This window comes from Bufo gargarizans, chromosome 8 (assembly GCF_014858855.1).
Source record: "Bufo gargarizans isolate SCDJY-AF-19 chromosome 8, ASM1485885v1, whole genome shotgun sequence".
NCBI classification, from domain to species: Eukaryota; Metazoa; Chordata; class Amphibia; order Anura; family Bufonidae; genus Bufo; species Bufo gargarizans.
This window is the reverse complement of record NC_058087.1, coordinates 184,814,287-184,837,398: the sequence shown is the minus strand read 5'-3', so window position 1 is coordinate 184,837,398 and position 23,112 is coordinate 184,814,287. Positions and strand designations below refer to the sequence as shown.

Here is a 23,112-nt window from a genome sequence, read left to right as displayed (position 1 = left end):
AGGGGGTTCTGGTTCTCACTGAACAGATTTTGGTATATGGAGATTTAGGGGGTCATTTATTAAGACCGACATTTTAGATGCCGGTCTTAATAAGCCCCTGCGCTGGCGGTGAATCTGTCGCAGTTATGAAGAGGCGCCGGCCTCTACATATTTTCGGCGTATCCACTGCCATTCGAAATGTAAGTGTCACGGCGGACGAGCACTCAGACACACAGATAAACCAACAACCAGGCTCTAGGCGAGAAGCAGGGGAAGGGTCACCTCCTAGCTAATCCCTGACCTTTCTCCCTGCACTGCTCAGCCCACATTCAGACCTTGGTGGTAGGAAAGATGTGTCCCCGTGCCTGGGCTAAAACACCCTAGATTCCCTGAGATGGTGAAAAGGGGAAATAGGAGCAGCCTGCTCGCACAGAACCTGGATGGGAGAGATGACACAAACACAACTAGACAGCAAACAACAAAAACAGAAACCACACTTATCTTTTCTGAGATGGAACAGACAACCTTCCTTCCTTGCCTCCAAGGCCAGACTGATTTCTATAACCCGCTTAGAGCACTGGAATTGAGAGCCATTTAAACTAATGACCCCACCCAGTGCACCTGATGGGAGGCGGATCCAGCACGACTCCAAAACAAACACTAAACACGTGCTGCTATTCTGGCCGACCTCCGCACATAGTCAGAGCAGGGCATGACAGTAAGACTGCTTCCTTGCTGTCTTACATTTAGACCATTTTCTACACCTAAACCAGGTGTATAAAATGATGAATGAGACGGGCCTGCTGGCACGCCCCCTTCCCTTACCATGCCCACATTTTTTTTACACCTGCCGTGAGTGGGCAACAGTTGCAGATTGTGGAGCAAAAACCCTTTGCGCTGCAATCACCGCCAGAAATACGCCTAAAATAGGCGTATTTCTGATAGTAAATAACTCCCTTAGTTTCAGGCAATGAGCTGGACCAGGGTATGCACTCTGACGCCAAATTATGCAGTGGGTCAGGATATGGGTATAATAGTCTATAGTTTTGTTTGTGACGCCAATTGCAGCGTGCGCAGGGTACTAACACAGGGCCCTCTAAGGTGTTGTAACTCACGCACCAGGTTAGGAATGCCAGAGTGGTGTAATGTCTCTGTATTTTAGTGGTAATGGTGTCAACGGTGTCTCCTACCTGGGTACGGCTGGACTCTTGGATCCTCGCTCACTTGCAATAAAATGAGTGTGGTGCTAGTAGGAGTAATAGAGGAATTTGCAGCAGTAATTGAGATCCAGATCTTTGGTAAAGTTCAAACTTGTCTTTACTGGTTGCAGCTTTCATCCAAGCAAGGTACAGCATTAGTCTTTGGTCCCAGCAGGTATTGGCAATGTGTGGCAGGAATATATCTTCTGCTCTATCATGTACCTGGAGCTTTGCAGGAAAGGACATCTGCTTAGTAGCTCTGTAATGTGGCAGAAATTTGGCTTCTGCCCTGTCTATCTTCTGCTGTTTGGGGGACTGACTAGCTGAGGAGGAATATGGCTTCTCCTGGGTCTCTGGACTTTACTCACAGTTATCTTCACAGGGTATGGTTCTTCCTGGAACTGTAGTTGTCTGCTTACTTCTTCCAGCTGAGACTGCAAGGCTCAGGCTGGGGATGATGATCAATGTCTCAGCCGAGACAAGATCCTGGCTTTGGGTCCCTAAATCTGGGAGCTCCTAAGATGCACAGTCTTCCCCTAGCCGGGGTGCCTGGCACACTAAGTTAACTTCCTTCTTCACCCATGAGGCAGGATGTGGGCATAGCCCACTTCTGCTCACTGAGGGGGGAGCTAAACTGGAATGAACTATTCCAGCCTACAAACACTAAACTGACTTAAGTCTTTGCTCACACTATGCTGCCACCTGCTGGTGAACATGGAAATTACAGCAATATACAGTACATGTAACAAGGTTTTCAATGCACATTTGTGAGGATATTATGTAAAATTACATATGATGACAAGGTAAATGCTCTTAACAGGTTGTAGCGGGGTAAAAGAGTTTCGTAACACAACTCTGAGGTGTTACAAATGCTCCATGGGAAACAAAATATGCAAATTAGCTCCTATCCGCTAAACCTGAGTTCTGTAGACAGGACTCCTTCTGGGGTTCTCATTGGCACAGAGCAGGGGACCTAGGGGTTAATCCTGCATCCTTGTTGTTAAATGCTTGGCATTTAAGCCCCTCCCCCGGCACTGCCCAAACCCATATTGGGAACGCCCACTTCTGGGAGGTGCATACACAAGTACCACCCATTTTTTTTTTTTTACCCGAAACATCCCGAATTTGCCGGAATAGTTTCAGAAAATTCGGGACTGTTGCTATGGTGACTACCAGGATCTTCAGGCAGTAAAGGGCTCTTCTCTATGTTATGTGGACGTCTCGGTCATCGTGCTATTTACGAATACTCGGTTCGGACATTTTCCTGTTTGCAGCCTCCGTCCTCCGCTCGGACTGGAGCAAAGCAGGAAAGCCAGAAATAGCCGCAGGAACGAGGTCTCGCTCTTATGGACGGGGACAGATTAGTATCTAATTAATAGAAAAATAGGCCCAATTAACCTGTATAAACCGTCTTTCGTCCATCCCACGGTAAACTGGCCGGGGCCGGTATGATTCCAGTTCTAGCCTGCCTGCTGGGCTGTGGACTCTGAATGACAGGGGGCACAGGATGCGTTACCATGGCACCACCTCACAGACCTGTGCGCTCGGAAAGCTGCTGTGCCTCGTTAGGCCTGTGTTTACATGAAGACGGAAGGTTTAAGTGCAGTGCGCCCGCTATATTAATGTCGGCAGAAATCATGAGAATCTGAAGCGTGGGGGGGGGGGGGGGAAGAGCCGAAATATGAGGCCTAATATTCCACATCTCCACATTCACAGCCTTTAAAAGTCGCTCCTTTTGCTGTTCTGGGAAGGCTTTCTACAAGATCTTAGGGGTACGTCTGGGTCTCCAAGGCCGACCCCTAAACCCCCATAGCATTATCCCTCCTCCATCAACTTTTCAGCTGGCAGAAACGCAGGCAGGGAGGTAACGTTCTGGCTCTATTGCTCCCTGGCTGTCTCTACAGCTCCATGATGCTCTGGCATTAACACCCGGTAGACGGGCACCATGTGACCGCTGCAGCCAATCACTGTGATTGGCAGCAGCGGTCAAGTGGCGGCTGTCAAAATGATGTTAATGCCAGAGCATCACAGAGCAACGGAGCCAGAACCCAGCGGCGGGGATCACGTAAGTATGAACCCCACCGCGGGTCAGTCAGTCTCTGAAGTCTTTTTAAAGCTTTGATAACCCCTTTAATACCAGAGGAGGTCTGGACTCTGCTGCATTTATGGAGTCAGCAGAGCATGGGTGAGTTTATGCAGTTGCTCCTCAGCATCCGGCGACCATGCTCTGTAACTTTACATGGTCTCCACTTTCTGGCTGCTTTCACTTTACAATAATATCACTCGCAGGTGATGGTGGAAGAACTAGGAGGGAAGACATTTCAGGAAGTGACTTGTGGCAGCAGTGGCATCCTATTACAGGACCATGCTGGAAGTCAGTGAGCTCTTTACAAGCCATTTGTTCACAAATGTTGGTACAGGCAGACAGCATGGCTAGGGGCTGAATTTTATACACCTGTTGTAATGGCACATTGTATTGCTATGGGCTGGATTTTATACACCTGTGGTAATGGCAGACTGCATGGCTAGGGGCTGGATTTTATACACCTGTGGTAATGGCAGACTGCATGGCTAGGGGCTGGATTTTATACACCTGTGGTAATGGCAGACTGCATGGCTAGGGGCTGGATTTTATACACCTGTGGTAATGGCAGACTGCATGGCTAGGGGCTGGATTTTATACACCTGTGGTAATGGCAGACTGCATGGCTAGGGGCTGGATTTTATACACCTGTGGTAATGGCAGACTGCATGGCTAGGGGCTGGATTTTTATACACTTTTGGTAATGGCAGATTTCCGAACCAAAGGCTGGATTTTATACACCTGTGGTAATAGCAGGCTGCATGGTTAGGGGCTGGATTTTATAAACCTTTGATAAGAGCAGACTGCATGGCTAGGGGCTGGATTTTATACACCTGTGGTATTGGCAGACTGCATGGCTAGGGGCTGGATTTTATACACCTGTGGCAAGATACCACTATTTAGAGAAAATCCTCTCAGAGCCAACAGTGCGGCCTGTGGCTCACTCTAAGGCCACATACACAGGTTGCGTATTTTCCGTGTGGAAAATCAAAGTACTGTACCAGCTAAGAAACTGACCTGCGGTACGTGTTTTAAATTCAGTCGCACGTCAATTGTTTGTGCAGATTTTCAATGCAGATTTTTGCAATGCACAGGGTGAGCTCTGGGTCAAAGCCGCACAAAAATCCACAACAAAAACAGATTTTGGTGCACATGGAAGTGGAGTTTATGCAGATTTTGAGTGCGGATTTTCTTGCATGTGTTACTTGTGGATTTTGGCGCAGATTTGCAGCAGATCTCAAACAGTGAAGTCTGTACCGAAAATCCTCTGCGGATTTCACCATTTGCAATGTATAGGACAAAACTCTCAACGAATCCATGGATTCTTTGCGCATTTCCCAGTGTGGAAAATCCGCCCAGCGTGGCCGTACCCTAAGTTTGCTTTACCAACAGACATAAGTAGCGCGCTGCCACAGCCAGTCCACGTGCACTCTGTTCAAAATTGCACGCGTGGGGCTGCGTGGATCCTGTATTCATATATATCACCCCTATCCTTATGTCTCCACTGGCTCAGGTCCACCTTCCCCCCCGCCAATGATGTGCCTTGGTGCCGCGATTGCCACTGTTCTTGATCCGGATTTCCTCCAGGCACATCAGGAGTTAATTCTCCATGACACAATTCTCCCTGTATGAACCAGGTTTTGGCCAATTAGCCTAGTTTCTTGATCACAGACTATATCCGTGCAGGGAAACAAAAGCCTGCCAGCGGCGGGGAGCCTGGCGTCCCCCTGCTGGTGATGTGTGCAGACCGTACAATGCCACCTATTACATACCCGGCCCTCTCATCCAGAGCGAGACAGAGACATGATAGTCCAGGCCCCAGGTGTGAACCTATTAATCTGATGCCTTCTTTTTTTTAATCCTGCCCCAGTTATTAGCGCTCACCATCTCCCCCCCCCCCCCTCGCCGAGCGCAGGCGGCTCAGGAAATCAATACGGTGCAGATGAGAGTCCACGTAATGTGTAGGATAGAAGACAGACAATCGCCGGTCCTTGAGTCGTCCTCTTCTGTCGAGGTCTGATTCTATGTCAGTTATATCTGATTCTGGAAAAGCTGGGTGACAACTAGAATTTATATCAACATATCTTTTTGTAAAGATCGCAAGGTTCCCTGTAAAGTAGCTCGATTATGGATGACCAAGGCCAGGTCAGTGCCCAACATATTCAACATAGGAACATGGAAAATGCTTTATTCTTCTCCCATCTCTGGCTTCTGTTCTCTTTCCCGTTTCCTTAAAGGGGGTCTCTGCTTTGGACATTCTTTGGGTCCAATAACAATAAAGCTGATCACAAAGCGTCCTCCTCCTGCTGGGACCTCCAGTAATCAGCGGTAATCTCAGGGGAAGTGTTCCATTTCTCTGCAGCGCCACCTGAGGCGAAATGAAGTATTGCACAATGCCCATTCACATCAAAGGGTTGTCTGTGTAATACAGGACAGGATGGGTCCTCCAGAGGGAGAGACACTCATTCCCCATCATCACAGGAATTTATCTGATAGTCTGGCACTTTGGGGGGGGGGGGGGGGGGGTCATTCCTCATCATCACAGCAACTTATCTGATAGTCTGGCACTTTGGGGGGTGGTCATTTTCCATCATCCCAGGAAGTTTTCTGATACTCTGGCTCTTTGAAGGGTCGCTCCCCATCATCATATGTACTTATCTGATAGTACAGCACTTTAGGATTTGTGCGCCATCATCACAGGAGCTTGGCACCTGGGGGGTGGTGGTGGTTGGGGGTCATTTATCATCGTCACAGTCTGGCACTTTGGGGGGGATGGGACCCAAGGGCCCCTCTGCCACATAGGAGACTGCAAGCGGCACATGGTAGATGGGAGCCCCCGGGAGCTTCATGTCACACCAAATAAATCCTGATCCCAAAATACAGTATCCAAACGTCAGAGATAATGGGGGATGTAGTACTTCCTGGCTCAGAGACATCATCACAAGATTCGGCGCCAGAAGGACACGCCCGAATGACATCGGTCCCGTACCTAATGCGTCCTGTGCCTCATCTCACTTTGCTATTTCCATCCCAGATTTTTCTAATTTTACGTCTCTCAATATTTAATTACAGCACTGACTCCATCATGGGGGTCCCCGGAGGGGCGGAGGGGCCTTGGTTTCATAGGCCAAGCAATTACCCTGACCACATGTCACCGAATATTAAAGCCCTTTAACACTCTTCTGCAGAAAGCAGGCCGCGCACTTCAGGGGGATAAATTGGATCAAGTGGATGTCTTCTCATCTGCGAGATGAAATCAATGATCTAAATATAGTCGGGAAACGGGAAGAAGCTGGCATCTTGGCTCTGCGCAGTTTATGGAGGTGACGAAGGCCGGGCAGCGGAGGTAGTGGAAGAAAATAGCCTTTTCTTTTTATAGAAGGCCATCGGGAAGGAATGGAGGGAACGGCTCTGCCTCCAGCCGCAGGCTACAAATTAGAAGCGGATCGGTAATTAGAGATAAGTGTTTATCTTCATGTCCCCCCAGCACACGATGTACAGAACGTATGGAAGACGATGACTCCGAGGGGACATGTGAACATTGAATAACTGAGGTGGAACCTCGTGGGAGTCACTAACTAGATGTTTACATTTATGTTTCCCTCCGACGCCATCATCGCTGACGTCTGTCGTACAATCTGCTGGCGCCAGGATACTGGACCTGGGACCAGTAAGAAAATTCCACAGTTGAACATGATCTAAGCGCATCTCCCAGTTTTATTCTAAATTTGAGTTACATGAATCTTTCTTCTCCGTTCACAGCCCAAGCTGAATTAAGAACTGCCGCTGCGGCGCAGTGCGCGGTGGGAGCTCAGGTGAGGTGGAGGTGACGGTTAGGTTGACTGTATCTTTGGAGGTGAGCAGAGAAGAGAACAAGTCAGAAAAAGGACACAATAGTCAAAGCTAAGTTACCATTTTATGTGGGTTAAAACTGGAAATAGAAAACGAAGGAACAGAGTTGATTGAATCGAACATTTGTTTTTTACAAACTTCACTTCTCGGCTGGTGGCGATCACCGTGTCTACACAGCCAGAGGCTGGACAATCTAACGTAGGTCCAATAATAGGGCCATTAAAAATAGCAAGATTTACATTATTTACTTAAAGGGCTTAATAGAGTCTACAACAAAGTCCCTGGGAAACAGTGAAAAAGGGTCCAGTCCCTGGTGGCCTAGTGGTACAGCATTCAATACCAGATGGCCACTGGAAGGGGAAACAATCTTTTGGAGATAAGTAAAACGGGTGGGGAATTGACCAGTCCCAAGAGAGGGTCCAGTTCTATGTGGCAAATTGACCACTCCCTTATGACCATGTGGAATAGCACCTAATCCTCGGTGAGATTAGTGCCAACGTGTCCTGCCCCCAGGAAGCTAGTGGGATATGCTTCAATGCCTGACCACCTGTAGAGCAGTGAAAGAAAGAACCATTTTTGGAAGTGAGAAAATTAAGAAGCCCACTATGACCCTGTGGAATAGCACCAAGTCCCTGGTGACTCTTGGAAATACCAGTGGGCAAGTGTTTAGTCCCTGGTGGCCTAGTAGCACAGCATTCCTGATGACCAGTGGAAGAGAAACCAATGTTTGGAGATCAGTAAGAAAAGGTCCATTTCTATGTGGGAAATCGACCAATCCCTATGACTGTGGAGGAGTACCCAGTCCCTGAGGACTAGAAAGCAGAGAAACCCTGGAGAATAGTGACAAAATGTCCTGTACCTGGAGAGCTAGAGGGAAACCAGTCAATGCCCATTGAACAGTGAAATAAAGAGTCTCTGGACATAGGTAAGACGGGTTTCAGTTCTAGGTGGATTATCATCCAGACCCTTTTACTAAGTGAAAAAGCACCCAGTTCCTGGTAACTCATGGAAAGTTTAGTGTGAATATGTCCAGTCCCTGGTGGCCTAGTGGCACAGCATTCAATATATGATGCTCAGTGGAAGAGGGAACAGCCTTTGAAGATCAGTAAGAAAAGGTCAATTTCTAATTGGGAAATCGACCAGTCCCTCTAATCCTGTGGAATAGAAACCAGTCCTTGGTGACTCATGGAAAGACCAATGGGAAAGTGTCCAGTTCCTGGTGGCCTAGAGAGGCACAGCATTCAATACCTGATGACTAGTGGAAGAGGAAACAATCTTTGGACATCAGTAAGAAAACCTCAATTTTTGTGTGGGAAACTGAGCAGTCCAATAGAACAGCACTCAGTCCCTAGAACGGAAACAGTTCTAGGTGGAATATCATGCAGCCCCTGTGACCAAGTGGAAAAGCACCCAATCCCTGGTGACTCATGAAAAGACCAATGGGAACGTGTCCAGTCCCTGGTGGCCTAGTGGCATATCAGTCAATGTCTGATGACCAGGGGAAGAGGAAACAATCTTTGGACATTAGTAAGAAAAAGTAAATTTCCATGTGGGAAACTGACAAGTCCCTTATGATCGTCTGGAACACCACCAAGTTGCTGGTGACTAGCGGTCTGAACCCTGGAGACCAGTGGCAAGCTGCTCCGGACAACTAGTGAGATACCATTCAATGCCAGTTGACCAGTGAAAGAAAGAAAAATCTTTGAAGATGGGAAATAAGGGTTCCAGTTCTAGGTGGAGAATCATTCAGTCCCTTATGACTTAGTGGGAAAGCACCCAGTATCTGGTGACTCAAAGAAAGACCAGCGGGAAAGTGTCCAGTTCCTGCAGAATATGTTTGCCCTATTATGTGTGGCTCGTTGGACAACTTTTTTAGTTTTTTCCTAAGTGCCAATTAAAAGAGCGCAAATGGCACAAAACCAATTCTAAAAAGGACAGGAATGTTCTGTACTTTCCACACCGCCACCTCCACGAGCATCTGACACAACAACGATTGTGCAGAATTCTCACCTTGGAACGTTCCAGGTAGAGAGGTTTGATCTGGAAGCTTTTTATAGCCTTTTCTATTAATATCACCCTTGTCGGACAAGTTGATGTACATGGCACTCTCTGGACCGAATCACTACGCACAATATACAAATGTACTTTATAATATGGTTACTCTAGTATTACTTACAGAATTCTTCTCCTCCCCCCATACCACTGACTTGATTTTTAGAGAGTAGCAATTGCCATGGTCATAGTCTGGAGGCAGTTGGTTTGCAAACTACAAGTCCCATGATACCAGGCCGAGTGATCACATGGGGGAGTTTGACCTGATCACAAGCCCAATTGTGTGAGCAGCATGATGCAAAACTTCACAAGAAGGTCTAAGGCACAGGAGAAGCGGGAGGCTGTGCCCTGTGCAGCCTTTCATGGGCAGGAGACAAATAGCCTACCAATGACTGGGAGACATCTGCCTGTCTATGAACCTTCAACTGGACCACTGGAAGGGTGTCTGCTTGGTGGCACACCACACATTTTTCAAAAACCAAAAACATTAAGAAGAAAAATGACAAAAATGTGTTTGTCTGGGGAGGAGTAGCTCCCCCATTGCGCCCGGAATGTTGCTTTCTCATGAGATGTTGCCACCCTTCACCTGTTCACCGCTTCTGCAGTCATTTCCTTTTTCCATCGAAATTCTGCCGTTAAGTCGACTCGTCCACAAAATGTATAATTAAGAGGGCGATTACGTGAAATAGCGAGGCAGAGACAAAAATCTTCTACGCAAATAAACCATTTCCTGTACTTTCTGTGATGCCGAGAGAAAGCCATGCGTGAAGTCCGAACACAAGCCCCGGCCAGAGAGTCCACAGGCAACATCCTCCCGAACGAGGCACTAATTGCAGGTGGTATACATCCGTACATTCAGTTCTAATCAGATGGTGACCCACAGCGGGCTCAACGTCAAACCTGAATGACTGCAGAAAGTAACAAAACACAGAACAACCGCCTATTATGTTGTGCTCTGAAGCACGCCACTCCAACCGCAAGCGTCTGAGAACTCCATGACCGGCCCACAAAACGGCTCTTTCCAGTAATGAGAAAAACTTGATGATAAATTTAAAAGATAATTTTGAAAACGACATGTTACATAATACAGACAAATGTAAAGGTTGTGCAGGTCATTTATATTAGTGACCTATCCTCAGCGCCGCTTCCTGTACAATACACTACGCGTCGTCTCCGCTGGAGCGGTGGCGTAGTGTAATCACAAGTACTCGCTCCATTCAAGTGACTGCACCGCCAAAACCTCTCACACCACAGGCAGTGTAATGAACAGGAAGTATTGCTCGCATGGAGCGCCGCCTCCTCTTAAACAGCTGATCGGCAGGGGTGCCGGGTGTCGGACCCCGCCATTCAGATATTCAAGACCTATCCTGAGCATAGGATATCAATATAAGTGGCTGCACAAACCTTTTATGCATATTCAATATAATATTATGGTAATTATATTCTTGTACATAGGAGCAGTATTATAGTAGTTATATTCTTGTACATAGGAGGCAGTATTATATTAGTTATATTGTTGTACATAGGAGCAGTATTATAGTAGTTATATTCTTGTACATAGGAGGCAGTATTATAGTAGTTAAATTATTGTACATAGGAGACAGTATTATAGTAGTTATATTCTTGTACATAGGAGCAGTATTATAGCAGTTATATTCTTGTACATAGGAGCAGTATTATAGTAGTTATATTCTTGTACATACTGTAGGAGCAGTATTATAGTAGTTATATTCTTGTACATAGGAGCAGTATTATAGTAGTTATATTCCTGTACATAGGAGCAGTATTATAGTAGTTATATTCTTGTACATAGGAGCAGTATTATAGTAGTTATATTCCTGTACATAGGACGCAGTATTATAGTAGTTATATTATTGTACATAGGAGCAGTATTATAGTAGTTATATTCCTGTACATAGGACGCAGTATTATAGTAGTTATATTATTGTACATAGGAGCAGTATTATAGTAGTTATAGTCCTGTACATAGGAGCAGTATTATAGTAGTTATATTCCTGTACATAGGGGCAGTGTATAGTAGTTATATTCTTGTACATAGGAGCAGTATTATAGTAGTTATAGTCTTGTACATAGGAGCAGTATTATAGTAGTTATATTCTTGTACATAGGAGGCAGTATTATAGTAGTTATATTCTTGTACATAGGAGCAGTATTATAGTAGTTATATTCCTGTACATAGGAGCAGTATTATAGTAGTTATATTCTTGTACATAGGAGGTAGTATTATAGTAGTTATATTCTTGTACATAGGAGGTAGTATTATAGTAGTTATATTCTTGTACATAGGAGCAGTATTATAGTAGTTATATTCTTGTACATAGGAGCAGTATTATAGTAGTTATATTCTTGTACATAGGAGGCAGTATTATAGTAGTTATATTCTTGTACATAGGAGCAGTATTATAGTAGTTATATTCTTGTACATAGGAGAAGTATTATAGTAGTTATATTCTTGTACATAGGAGCAGTATTATAGTAGTTATATTCTTGTACATAGGAGGCAGTATTATAGTAGTTATATTCTTGTACATAGGAGGCAGTATTATAGTAGTTATATTCTTGTACATAGGAGCAGTATTATAGTAGTTATATTCCTGTACATAGGACGCAGTATTATAGTAGTTATATTATTGTACATAGGAGCAGTATTATAGTAGTTATAGTCCTGTACATAGGAGCAGTATTATAGTAGTTATATTCCTGTACATAGGGGCAGTGTATAGTAGTTATATTCTTGTACATAGGAGCAGTATTATAGTAGTTATATTCTTGTACATAGGAGGCAGTATTATAGTAGTTATATTCTTGTACATAGGAGGCAGTATTATAGTAGTTATATTCTTGTACATAGGAGCAGTATTATAGTAGTTATATTCCTGTACATAGGAGCAGTATTATAGTAGTTATGTTCTTGTACATAGGAGGCAGTATTATAGTAGTTATATTCTTGTACATAGGAGGCAGTATTATAGTAGTTATATTCTTGTACATAGGGGCAGTATTATAGTAGTTATATTCTTGTACATAGGAGCAGTATTATAGTAGTTATATTCTTGTACATAGGAGACAGTATTATAGTAGTTATATTCTTGTGCATAGGAGCAGTATTATAGTAGTTATATTCTTGTACATAGGAGGCAGTATTATAGTAGTTATATTCTTGTACATAGGAGGCAGTATTATAGTAGTTATATTATTGTACATAGGAGCAGTATTATAGTAGTTATATTCTTGTACATACAGCAGTGTTATTGTCATGAACCAGCGGGTGTGAACCCACCGTGCTACACGTCCTAACTCCTCTAAGGGCGTTGTCTAAGTGAACCCCTGGTGGTGGGGATAGGCTTTCCTGAGAGGAACACCAGGTCACTACCTCTTGAGGAGGATTGGCACACGAAGCAGCTGGTCCAAGCAGACCAAGAGGTACCAGAGGTACAGACGTAGTAAGTAGGCCGAGTCGTAACCAGGAGCAACAGTGCAGGAACGAAGGATGAGGCAGAGGCGAAATCAAACAAGCAATAGGTCAGGGCAGGCGGCACAGGTACATGTCAGGCAATCTAGGTCAGCAACAGGAGAGACAAGGCAAGCAGGCAGGGATCAAACAGGTAGTGGAGTCCAGGAACACAAGGGCAGGGCAGGTACACAGGAGCACAAGCAGAGACACCAGCAACCTTAGCAGGACACAAGGACCTTGACACTCAGGCATCTGGGAAGGGGGCTGAGCCACTTATGTACATGCAGGAGGGCTAGGATTGGTCAGCGAGGACACATGATCTAACCCATAAAGCACAGGAAGTGATGCGCGGCGGTCCTTAAGGAAGGAAGTGCTGCAGGGAGGAAGCAGCAAGCATGCTGTGGTTAGGACTGAAAGGAAACTGTGGAGCGGTTCCCAGAACAACAGTACAGACAGAGCCCAGGACTACGGCGGTGAATGGGAAGCACTGGCAGCAGATCACCGCTGAACACGGCGCCCAGGATCGCGGCGGTAAGCAGGGGAACAGCGGCGCACAGAGTTATAGTAACACTGAGAACTGACTTCAACCTTTTGTAATCCAGAAGTTCAGATTTCCACTTCCCTTCCCCGACTCCTCTTGGCAGCTCATGCACAATGTGTTACTAATCAAGGGGCAACAATGAGCAGAGAAAAAAGCTCCATCCTGAAGATGAAAGTGATGTTTAAAATAAATAAAATAAATGAAAACCTATGTTATTGTTTTATCTTTACTGCAGGTCACGTTGCTGTTATCTCTAATGTAAGAGGCAACAGAGCTTTGTGTCTGGGGAGGAGGTTGCAGGATCCCAGACCTCACCCAGTGCTTAAGACTCGCAATTATAAGTCCACCCTTTTACTATAGAACTGATGTGCACTTGCAGTGGTTGTGCGCCTGAGACTCAACAAAAAGCGAATTGGGCTGCACCCTGCAAGGAACAATGAGACTTTGTAGGAGATCAGATGTCGGGGTGAGCAACCTGGGTCTTCAATTACTGGAGTTCATTCAACCAAATAGGCCCATAATTACTATGGGAAAGTACAATAGATAGAGCATGGTCGGGGAAGCCAACTCTTTCTGTCCTGGATGGTTTTTTAAAAAAAAGGCACCATCAAGGAGAACAGTTTTGTTCTTTGCCATTATACCCCCCCCCCCCCCCCACTCTTTTCTACCACTGCAAGTGTTTCTGAGCAGACGAAAGATGGCAATCATTGGTCAGATAGACCAAACCCGTCCATAGCAATGATAAACCCCCAGCCCTCAGCTATCTCCAACAGTCCCATAGAGTTCAATGGAGTGGCGGCGAGCACGCGTGACCGCTGCTCCACTGACTCCGACACCGCATTCAGTGCGGGCCCCAGTGTTCAGAGACTTATCCCCCCCATCCTATGGATAAGGGATACGTTTTTTACGGTTGGTCAGCCCCTTTAAGGGGATCTAGAAATGTCTTACTATGGAACGTGGAGGTAACAAAAAGGGGGCCCCCAATCAGAGCATATACAGCGCCCCCCTCTCTCTGGAGGACGCAGCCTTACAGTGACAGCCCATAGATTTCAACTAAAATTGTATAAAACTAAATTTTGGTTGTGGTTATGCGGATAAAATAAAATAAATACAATAAGGTGCTCAAATTGATAAAATGGAGGGTTGGATAGGGTGCCGTAAAAAGAGCGACCCCCAACCTCGTACCTAAATAATCCACCCTGGGGCCATTAGGGGTTAGTTTGTGTTAGGGTGGATTATTTAGGTCCGAGGTTCCGGAGGATGGGGGTCACTCTTTTTAGGGGCGGATGCTGCAAATGCAGCCATTGAGGTACTCCCCATCCACAGACTAGGGACTATGAGGGATAGGTTATACACGGCTGTATTTTGGAGCCCACACCACTACTGATATTTGTGAGCTTCATTTGACCCCATAAGCTGTACCATACGGTATCCGATCCAACCCTCCATTTTATCTCTTTGAGCACCTTATTGTATTCATTGTATCCGCATAACCAAGTAAAAGTTACGTTTTATATCTCTTTAAGGAGTTCCCAGCCTATTAGTAATGTTTGAGCTTTACTCCCGGGGTAAACCTGACATTGACACTGTTTGTCAGATTATACATAACATTGTATAATGCTTCCTTTATCCTGTATTGGTGCCGCAGAGCCATTAAAGGGGTTGTCCAATTAACACAACTTTCGGATTTGTGGCAGTTCAACCACTGGGGCCCCTGTCACGAGAACAGGAGCTGGTACTCCCTTCTGATGCGTGTCCGCCACTCCATTCAAATCTATAGGACTGCTGGAGATAGCGCCCCATAGAGGAGGAGCGGCACTGAGCATGCACTCCTCTCAATTAAGGGAACGATGGCCGTCAGACACTTAATCTCCTATTCTGTGGATAGGGAATAGGTTGTCTTACCTGGATAACCCCCTTTAGAATGACTGTTGGGGTAACTTGCTGCTGATCCATCCTTTGAAATCTCCAGTGATCAGCTGTTAATGCCCCGGCGCTGCTTCTAATACATAAATAGAAGAAATGGAGGCGCTATCCTCAAAGGTAGTATTTTATTCTTAAAACTTACAAACCAAAATGACAATTTGCCATGTATAACGCGTTTTGGGGGGCAGCTCACTTCCATCAGATACAAAAGTAATAGCAGACATAGAGAGCTTAAAAGGGTTATCCTCCAACCCCTATAATGCCCCCCAAAATGCCAAGGCCCCTCATACTTTCCCCGCTCCCCAGCACCTGCGTCGCTCCTGATGCCCACACAGCTGCCGCATTGATCCAACCATTGGGGGGATGGCAGCCAATAGCAGGCCATGGATGAGCCTCCCTCATGTCACCCGCGATGCTAGAGAGGCTCATTCCCGTCGCGCCGTGCTATTGGTTGCCCCCGTCTCCGGATGTTTTGATCCAGATGCAGCGGCAGCCGTGTGGGCTATAGGAGCGACGTGGGTGTCGGGGAGCAGGTAAGTATAACCAGTATGAGGGGGTCCAGGCATTTTGGGGGGCATTATAGGGGTTGGATAACCCCTTCAAATACCATTTTGTCAGGAGTCCTAAAACGGGGGGCAATCTATGATGTCCTAATAGGGCAAACTGACAGGGTAAGGCCTCATGCACACGACCGTTGTTGTGTCCCGTGTCTGTTGTTCCATTTTCCGTGATTTTCTGCGGGCCCATTGACTTTCAATGGGTCCGTGGAAAACTCAGCTAATGCACCGTTTGTCATCCGCGTTCGTGATTCGTGTTTCCAGTCCGTGGAAAAAATATGACCTGTCCTATTTTTTTCACGGACAACGGTTCTCGGACCCATTCAAGTCAATGGGTCCGTGAAAAAACACGGAGGCACACAAGATTGTCATCCGTGTCCGCGCGTCCGTTTTTGTCCTATCATTTGCATGGCAAACTTGACTTAGATTTTTTTTTACTTTCCTTCATGTCTGGAGATCCTCCAAAAAATTAAGGAAGACACACGGAAACAAAAACTGACACGGAACAACGGAACCCCTTTTTGCAGACCGCAAAAAAAAAATACTGTCGTGTGCATGAGGCCTTAAGGCAAGAGTTTATGGACTCCCGGGGGGGAAATCACATCACACTAAGGAGGTGGTGAAAAATAAGAATAAGGAAACTGCTGTGTGGAGTCCTGCGCAGTCCCTTGTGGGGTTGGGGTGGTGCGTATGGTTCTCAGGATGCTTTGCAGGCCTCTGGGCATGGTCAGGAGCTCATACATTGTATATACAGCTATATATACAAGGGTTGATTGCATTAAACACTTGCTGCAGAGTTCCCCCATAGATTACAACGAATGCCTGTGATCAGCTTATATTATAAGAGGATCCCTTCAGAAACAGACAACCCCTTTAAGTGGGTTTCCATGACAGGTTTCATTTCAGTACAACAAAGCTACACAATTCTTCATTTTATACGGCCTGTTTAAGAAGATTAAAACGAAGTGATTATTACATGTAGGAAAAAAAAGAAGCAGCTTCTATAAAGTCAGTGACAGCGACGAGGCAAACATGGTACATGGGAAACGGTAAAGGCTAATTCCCATGACAACCCATGGGAAACAGGGCTGTCCCTTACTAATGACGTTATGGAGAGGCCGTCGCGCAGCTGTGACGTCATTACGAAAGGGGCCCATCCGCATAGCGTCGCAGGTCGATTGACGCTGCTCTTCGATTCCCAGGGAAAAAGAAAAGATGGCCACTGTTAGCCAGCCGAGGGCAGGCGAGGAGCCCGAGGAGGAGGAAGAAGAGGAGGAGGAAGCCACCGGGGAGGAGGAAGACTGTACGTTCTTACCGCTGGTGCACGACATTATCAAATGGTAAACAGTGGGTGGATGGGAGCCGGGACGTGCGTACGCATGCGCCTTGTTCGAGTAGGCTTGGCAGGTCCCAAGCGAAAATGACGCATGCGCAGAATGCAATTAAGTTTATATAGTTAATTGTCCTAAAATTTTATATATAATTTTTTTTATTTTTTTTGTGGTGACGTTTGGAGTCCCTTTACCCTAATTTAGTGGCTGCAGTGCTATCCTCGCCATAAAGGCATCATCCACAGCACCCCTACATCTCTCCATAAAAGCGCCAGCCTCGGTAAATAACCCATCAGTCGCCTCTCCCTCCCCCGGGTCCATTCACACGTACGCAAAATGGGTCTGCATCCGTTCATTCTCAATTGGGCCGGAATGTGCTGTCCGCATTTGCGGATCTGCACTTCTGCATCCGTTTCCGCCCAAAAAATAGTACATGTCCTATTCTTGTCCGCAATTGCGGTAAAAATTAGGCATTTTCTAACAGATTTGGCCTCGCGCCCTTCCACCACTCCTCCTATTATATTAGGCTTCATTCACACGTCCGTGAGGGCTCCGTGCCCGTATAGCGGACGTGTCCTATCTTTTGTGTTGCGGAAGCACGGACCTGAAAGCCCACGGAAATACTCTGAAGCGCTTCCGTGGGCTTTCAGCTCCGTGCCTCCGCACTGCAAAAGTTAGGACATGTCCAATCTTTTGCCGTATGTTGCGGATCGCGGACCCAGTCAAGTCTGGATCCACACCACAATACGGGATTCGCACAGCCGGCGTTCGTACAATGCGGACCGCTATTTGCCCTTACATTAGTGTGAATGGACCAGTAGTGTCAAGTGCCTTCCATAACATGGGGTCCTTAGTCCCGTCCCTATGGCGCGCCTAACCTTAGCTGCTACGGGGGCCACACTCAGAAGGGGCACAACCAGGAGGCGGACTGAAAGGTTTTATGGTCGGGGTCCCCTCCACAGTATTATACAATGACATGCGGTATATACATGTAGGAAATGACACGGAGCGACTGCCGCTCCTGCACTGAGAGCGCCATTGCAGTTAGCCGCAGGAGTGGGGGTTGCGATGAAGTTATGCGACTACCTATGATTGCGTCAGCCGCAGCTCCCTCCTCCCACATAACGGCGTCCATTTCTAAAGCCATAGACATAACGTGACTTCTGATGACCCGTCCATGATGGAGGGGATCATCCCAAGAAATGCAGCGCCGCCATCTTCCTTATTCCTGCCTTGCAAAAGTTGAAATCTAAGTCCTTGGCAAATCCACATCTTAGGCTACGTCTACACGACGACATTTGTCGCACTAATGTTGCGCGACAATATTTATAATGGCAGTCTATGGTGTCGCACTGCAACATGCGTCGCCGAAAATCCATTCGAGATGTCGCAGCATGTTGCAGTGCGACACCATAGACTGCCATTATAAAAATTGTCGCGCGACATTAGTGCAACAAAATGTTGCGCGACAAATGTTGCAGTGTAGTTGTGCCCTAACTGTCGCGCGACTTATTGTCGTCGTGTAGACGTAGCCTAAATCTGCCCGTAACATGCGTGCATTTTGCGACAAATTCACAACAGGCCAAAACCGCGGAGGAAAAATACGCGAAATGTGAATGTCCCCTTATCGCTCTGCTGCACGGACTGATTTCCTTACAGGACTGGGTAAGAGCTGAGTGACTGTATGGAGCGGCGATGATGCTTATTGGTTGTCACCCAGCTTTTCCAGGACCGGATGAAATATTTATCAGCCTCATCAAGAGGGCGAGTCCCGTTTTTAAAGTGACAGGGACTGGTATTTCTAGTTCTGTCCTTCGACATGAGTGCTCGGGACTGTTCCGTCCTCGCCGCCTGCGTTCTGTCCCAATTACATAATAACATAACACATGGCCACGATCTCGGACTGCATCTGAGGTAATATTACCCCAGACCCGTCCACCGCGCGCATATGAAATGAGTACTGAGAATCCGCCATGAATGAATTAATCTTTCGACACCAGAACCCTGTTTATTTAGCTGTGAACTTGAAGGGCTCGTAATGGGCAGATGGAGCGTTACTGTGGCCTGGCTAAAATAAAATAGAAATAGCAGTGTTGCCCATAGTAACCATTTTAACCCCTTTCACTTCTATGAAAGGGGGTGGGAACAACCATTCTTGTTAGCCACACCCCCAACCCTTACAAGAATCGGTAATGAGGACATTTTTAGTCAAGGGGGGCCTTTGAATGGCCCGCTTTGGTGTGTTGGTTGCTATAGCAACCTGAGAACGCATTTCCTTAGTGACATAATGCTGGCTGCAAACTTACATCCAAACTCTCTCAAAGGAAAACTGGGCTTATTGGCCACAGCAACCAATCGGAGCTCAGCTTTCATCTTGCGCTTCTGTGGTAGCATGAAAGCTGCTCTGTGATTGGTTGCTGTGGGCAAACAAGCCACTTGCCCATAGCAACCAATCGCAGCCGAGCTTTCATTTCTTAAATGACTGTGGAAATATGAAAGCTGCTCTGTGATTGGTTGCTGTGGACAAACGTGCCGCTTGCCACTATTTATACATATGCGCTTTGATAAATCCGCCATTCCGGTCACGAAAAAAAATTAAACCAAGTTTCTGTAATTTGGAGGCCGCCTGCTGCATTACTTTCCAGCTGTAATCACCTTTTATGTCCTTTTTTGAATATTCCCCCTGTGTTCAGGGACCCCCATCATTGTACGTCCCGAGCTTCAGTAAAGACTGACACACCCTGAAAAGGAGAGGAATAATTGAGATACAGTCTTTGGAGAGTTGGGCGAGCTTTTAGGAGCTCTGCTTGATGCCAGTGAATGGAAACAGGCTGGACACCTGTACAGACGTACACTGTTTCTGTCAGCCGACAGTTGGCTGTTACAATGTATCACAGGACAGGAGAGAGATTCCTGCTGCTGATGTGTTTTGACTGCATACAGTTGTAACAAACCCTCAGCTGTGAGGAGGACAGGAGGCCTGGATGGCGATCAGAAAGTTGCTAAACGCCTCACACTGGACTGTCCCTTTAAGCTCCGCCTCTAACTGGCGCAATGGTCCTGTGCTAGGGAATCAGTTTTTCTTCTAATCAGCGGGTGCCCGCCGTGCAGACGTTACGGGGTTAACGCATACACACACAGTACACGTACGTGCTCTTCTTCAGGACAGTGTCTCAGTATCACCACTGTGCTCTGGCAGGGGGCGCCATTGAGCGCAAATAGGGGACCAAAAAACGAGTGCCACCCTCCCTCACCCAGGACACGTCCCCCGCAGTTGCTTGCATGCATCGGAGCAGTCACATGGTGGAAGACGCAGCCACGTGGCGGTTTTGCAGTGCAGTTTTCGGCGGAGCGGCTTGTACAGGTGAAGCACGTTGCAGCAGCGCGCACTGACGCCCCCCTGGACAAAACCTCATACAAGGGCACCCTGAAATGGTTTTCCGCATTGGACAACCTCTTTTTGTTAGGAAGACCCCCGACAATCAGTTGGGATCTGCACCGATCGCCTGTGGCGGCTCCTGGTGGCCAGGATTCTGTCTCCCTGCAGCGCCTCCACAGGAGAACTGTGGAATCACACAGTGCCCACTGAAATCAGATTGGGGGTATTACCCTGGCCTTGTTCTCGCCCTCCGTTATATTATAGGCGAGCTCCGTATACCGCCGTCTCACCTCTGCAGTGTCGGAGCGGCACGTTGTCTGCTGGAAGCAGCGCAGGTGACAGAGATGATACTGGATATAAATATGGAGCTATGCTCTCAGCCGCCCGCCGTGTCGTAGACCTTCCAAGAATGCATATGAAAGACTATAGCTCCCATCTGGCGGTAGATCTGTATCTGCACCCTGAGCCCCACGTCTGGATAAAAGATCCACTACAACAACAAGCGTGTTTACACAACCGTCCCGGCGAGGCGGCTGCTTATCTCCAGCCCTTCCACGCCCCTGGGATCAGTGGCCCCAATAAACCGATAGCTTGTTTTCACTTGGAGCGTGCCGGTGACCCTTCTGTGGGTAAGCCGTTTAGGAAGTGACTGAGACCCGTTAATCCCCGTAACCGGGGAGGGGGGAGGGGTGACGCACAGAGCGACGTATCGTGCTCCATATAGAAGTGGGATTTATCCGTACCCCAGATCTGGATTTGTGACTAGAGCAGCAGAGATGAGCGCGTCAGTTAACAGTTTTCTGTACCAGAGCTCGATTATAGGTCAATCGGGATTGTGAACGCAGCTTTGCATGTGACTGGAGGATAGCACGTGATCTGAGTCAAGCAGGGGGGAGGGCGTGGCCTTGACTCTCTGGGTCATGCTCCGCCCCCTCAGGACCTGCGCCAGGCATATACATATCCTACATCAGGGGTAGGCAACCTCCGGCACTCCAGCTGTTGTGAAACTACAACTCCCAGCATGCAAACTTTTACTGGTCTTCTCAGAACTCTCATAAAAATGAATGGAGCATGCTGGAATTGTAGTTTCACAACAGCTGGAGTGCGGAAGGTTGCTGACCCCTGTCCTACAGTATTGAGTGATGCCATGCTCTGGTCACAACAAGAGCTGCATCCAGGGTTCTGCTGGTTTTTTGTTAAGAGCCCAGATAGCAGGAGCTTACGTCTCTGTGATGCAATGCGGAAGATGTGATGGGGAAACAGTGCTAACGGATTCCAGCAGGACTATAAATGCAGCTTTGGATGTGACTAGAGGATAAGATCTTGAATCACAGCAGTGACTCTTCTCCTCTTTTTTTTTTTTTTTTTTTCTCCAGCATGGACAAGGACAGCCAAGATGTCTACCAGGAGCTGAACGATCTCAAGAACAAGTTCCAGTCGATGAGGAAGCAGATCAACAACATGGCGGGCATCGACCTGACCCCGGAGCAGCAGCAGCAGCACCTCCAGAGCCTGAGGGCGCAGGTCCAGACCAAGAACGAGCTCCTGCAGAAATACAAAAGCCTCTGCATGTTCGAGATCCCGAAAGATTAAACTGTCGCCTGGATCGGAAGGGTGGGGGAGCTGCAGACTGTGGGGTCCCATATAGCGGTGCGGGTCGGACTATAGGGCAGCGCCCCGGCCTGTATGTACACGTGATGGCGCGGCCAGCGCAACCACGTCTTAGGTGCGCCAAAGACGTTACGGACACATCGACGCTCTTGGATGGGTGCAGATTTGGACATGTTCCTTATGTAATTTATGGAAATACATGACACTGTTTCTTTAAAATTTGTTCTTCAGGTCTGACAACACGTGATTCAGTGATCTCTCCTCGGAAGTAATGAATGGGTGTCACCGGGGTGTGGCGGGATTAGGTCGGTGTTAGAGGTGCTAGCGTTTTGGTTTTCTTAAAGGGGACTTGCGCAAAGCTGCTGTCGGCCTCCACTAAAATGGATGGAAACTGCTGACAGCACATGTGGGCACCTGCAGAGACGTAGCAGGAAGCCCCAGCCCACCTCTGGTTCACACAATGGCTTTTTCAGCAGAATCTTGGCCGAAATTTCGCTGAAAACCGACCGGCAGCCGCGTCCTTTCTGCCTCCCATACATCTCAATAGAAATTTCGGCACCGCTGAAAAAGCCATCGTGTGAACGTCCCCTTAGGCCCCTTTCACACGAGCGAGTTTTCCGCGCGGGTGCAATGCGTGAGGTGAACGCATTGCACCCGCACTGAATCCGGACCCATTCATTTCTATGGGGCTGTTCACATGAGCGGTGATTTTCACTCATCACTTGTGCGTTGCGTGAAAATCGCAGCAAGCTCTATAGTGTGCGTTTTTCACGCGCAGGCCCCATAGAAGTGAATGGAGCTGCGTGAAAATCGCAAGCAAGTGCGGATGCGGTGCGATTTTCAGGCACGGTTGCTAGGAGACGATCGGGATGGAGACCCGATCTTTATTATTTTTCCTTATAACATGGTCATAAGGGGAAATAATAGCATTCTGAATACAGAATGCTTACTAAAATAGCGCTGGAGGGGTTAAAAAAAATAAGCAATTTAACTCACCCCATTGGTCGTCTAGCGGATCTCTTCTTTCTTCAGGACCTGGGTAAAGGACCTTTGATGACGTCACTGCGCTCATCACATGGTCCATTAAAATGCTTTGCACTTGCGCAGAAAAATTGTGCAGTTTCCCG

The 23,112-nt window shown here is 47.1% G+C and overlaps 1 protein-coding gene across 1 annotated transcript; it reads left to right on the top strand.

Moving 5' to 3' along the window:
- Positions 1–16,684: 16,684 nt before the first annotated feature.
- On the top strand, positions 16,685–22,243 carry MED9 (mediator complex subunit 9). The gene is made up of 2 exons (XM_044304285.1): positions 16,685–17,004; positions 21,751–22,243. Exons 1-2 carry the CDS (start codon positions 16,880–16,882, stop codon positions 21,965–21,967), a joined length of 342 nt encoding a protein of 113 aa, XP_044160220.1. The 5' UTR covers positions 16,685–16,879; the 3' UTR covers positions 21,968–22,243.
- Positions 22,244–23,112: the final 869 nt, after the last annotated feature.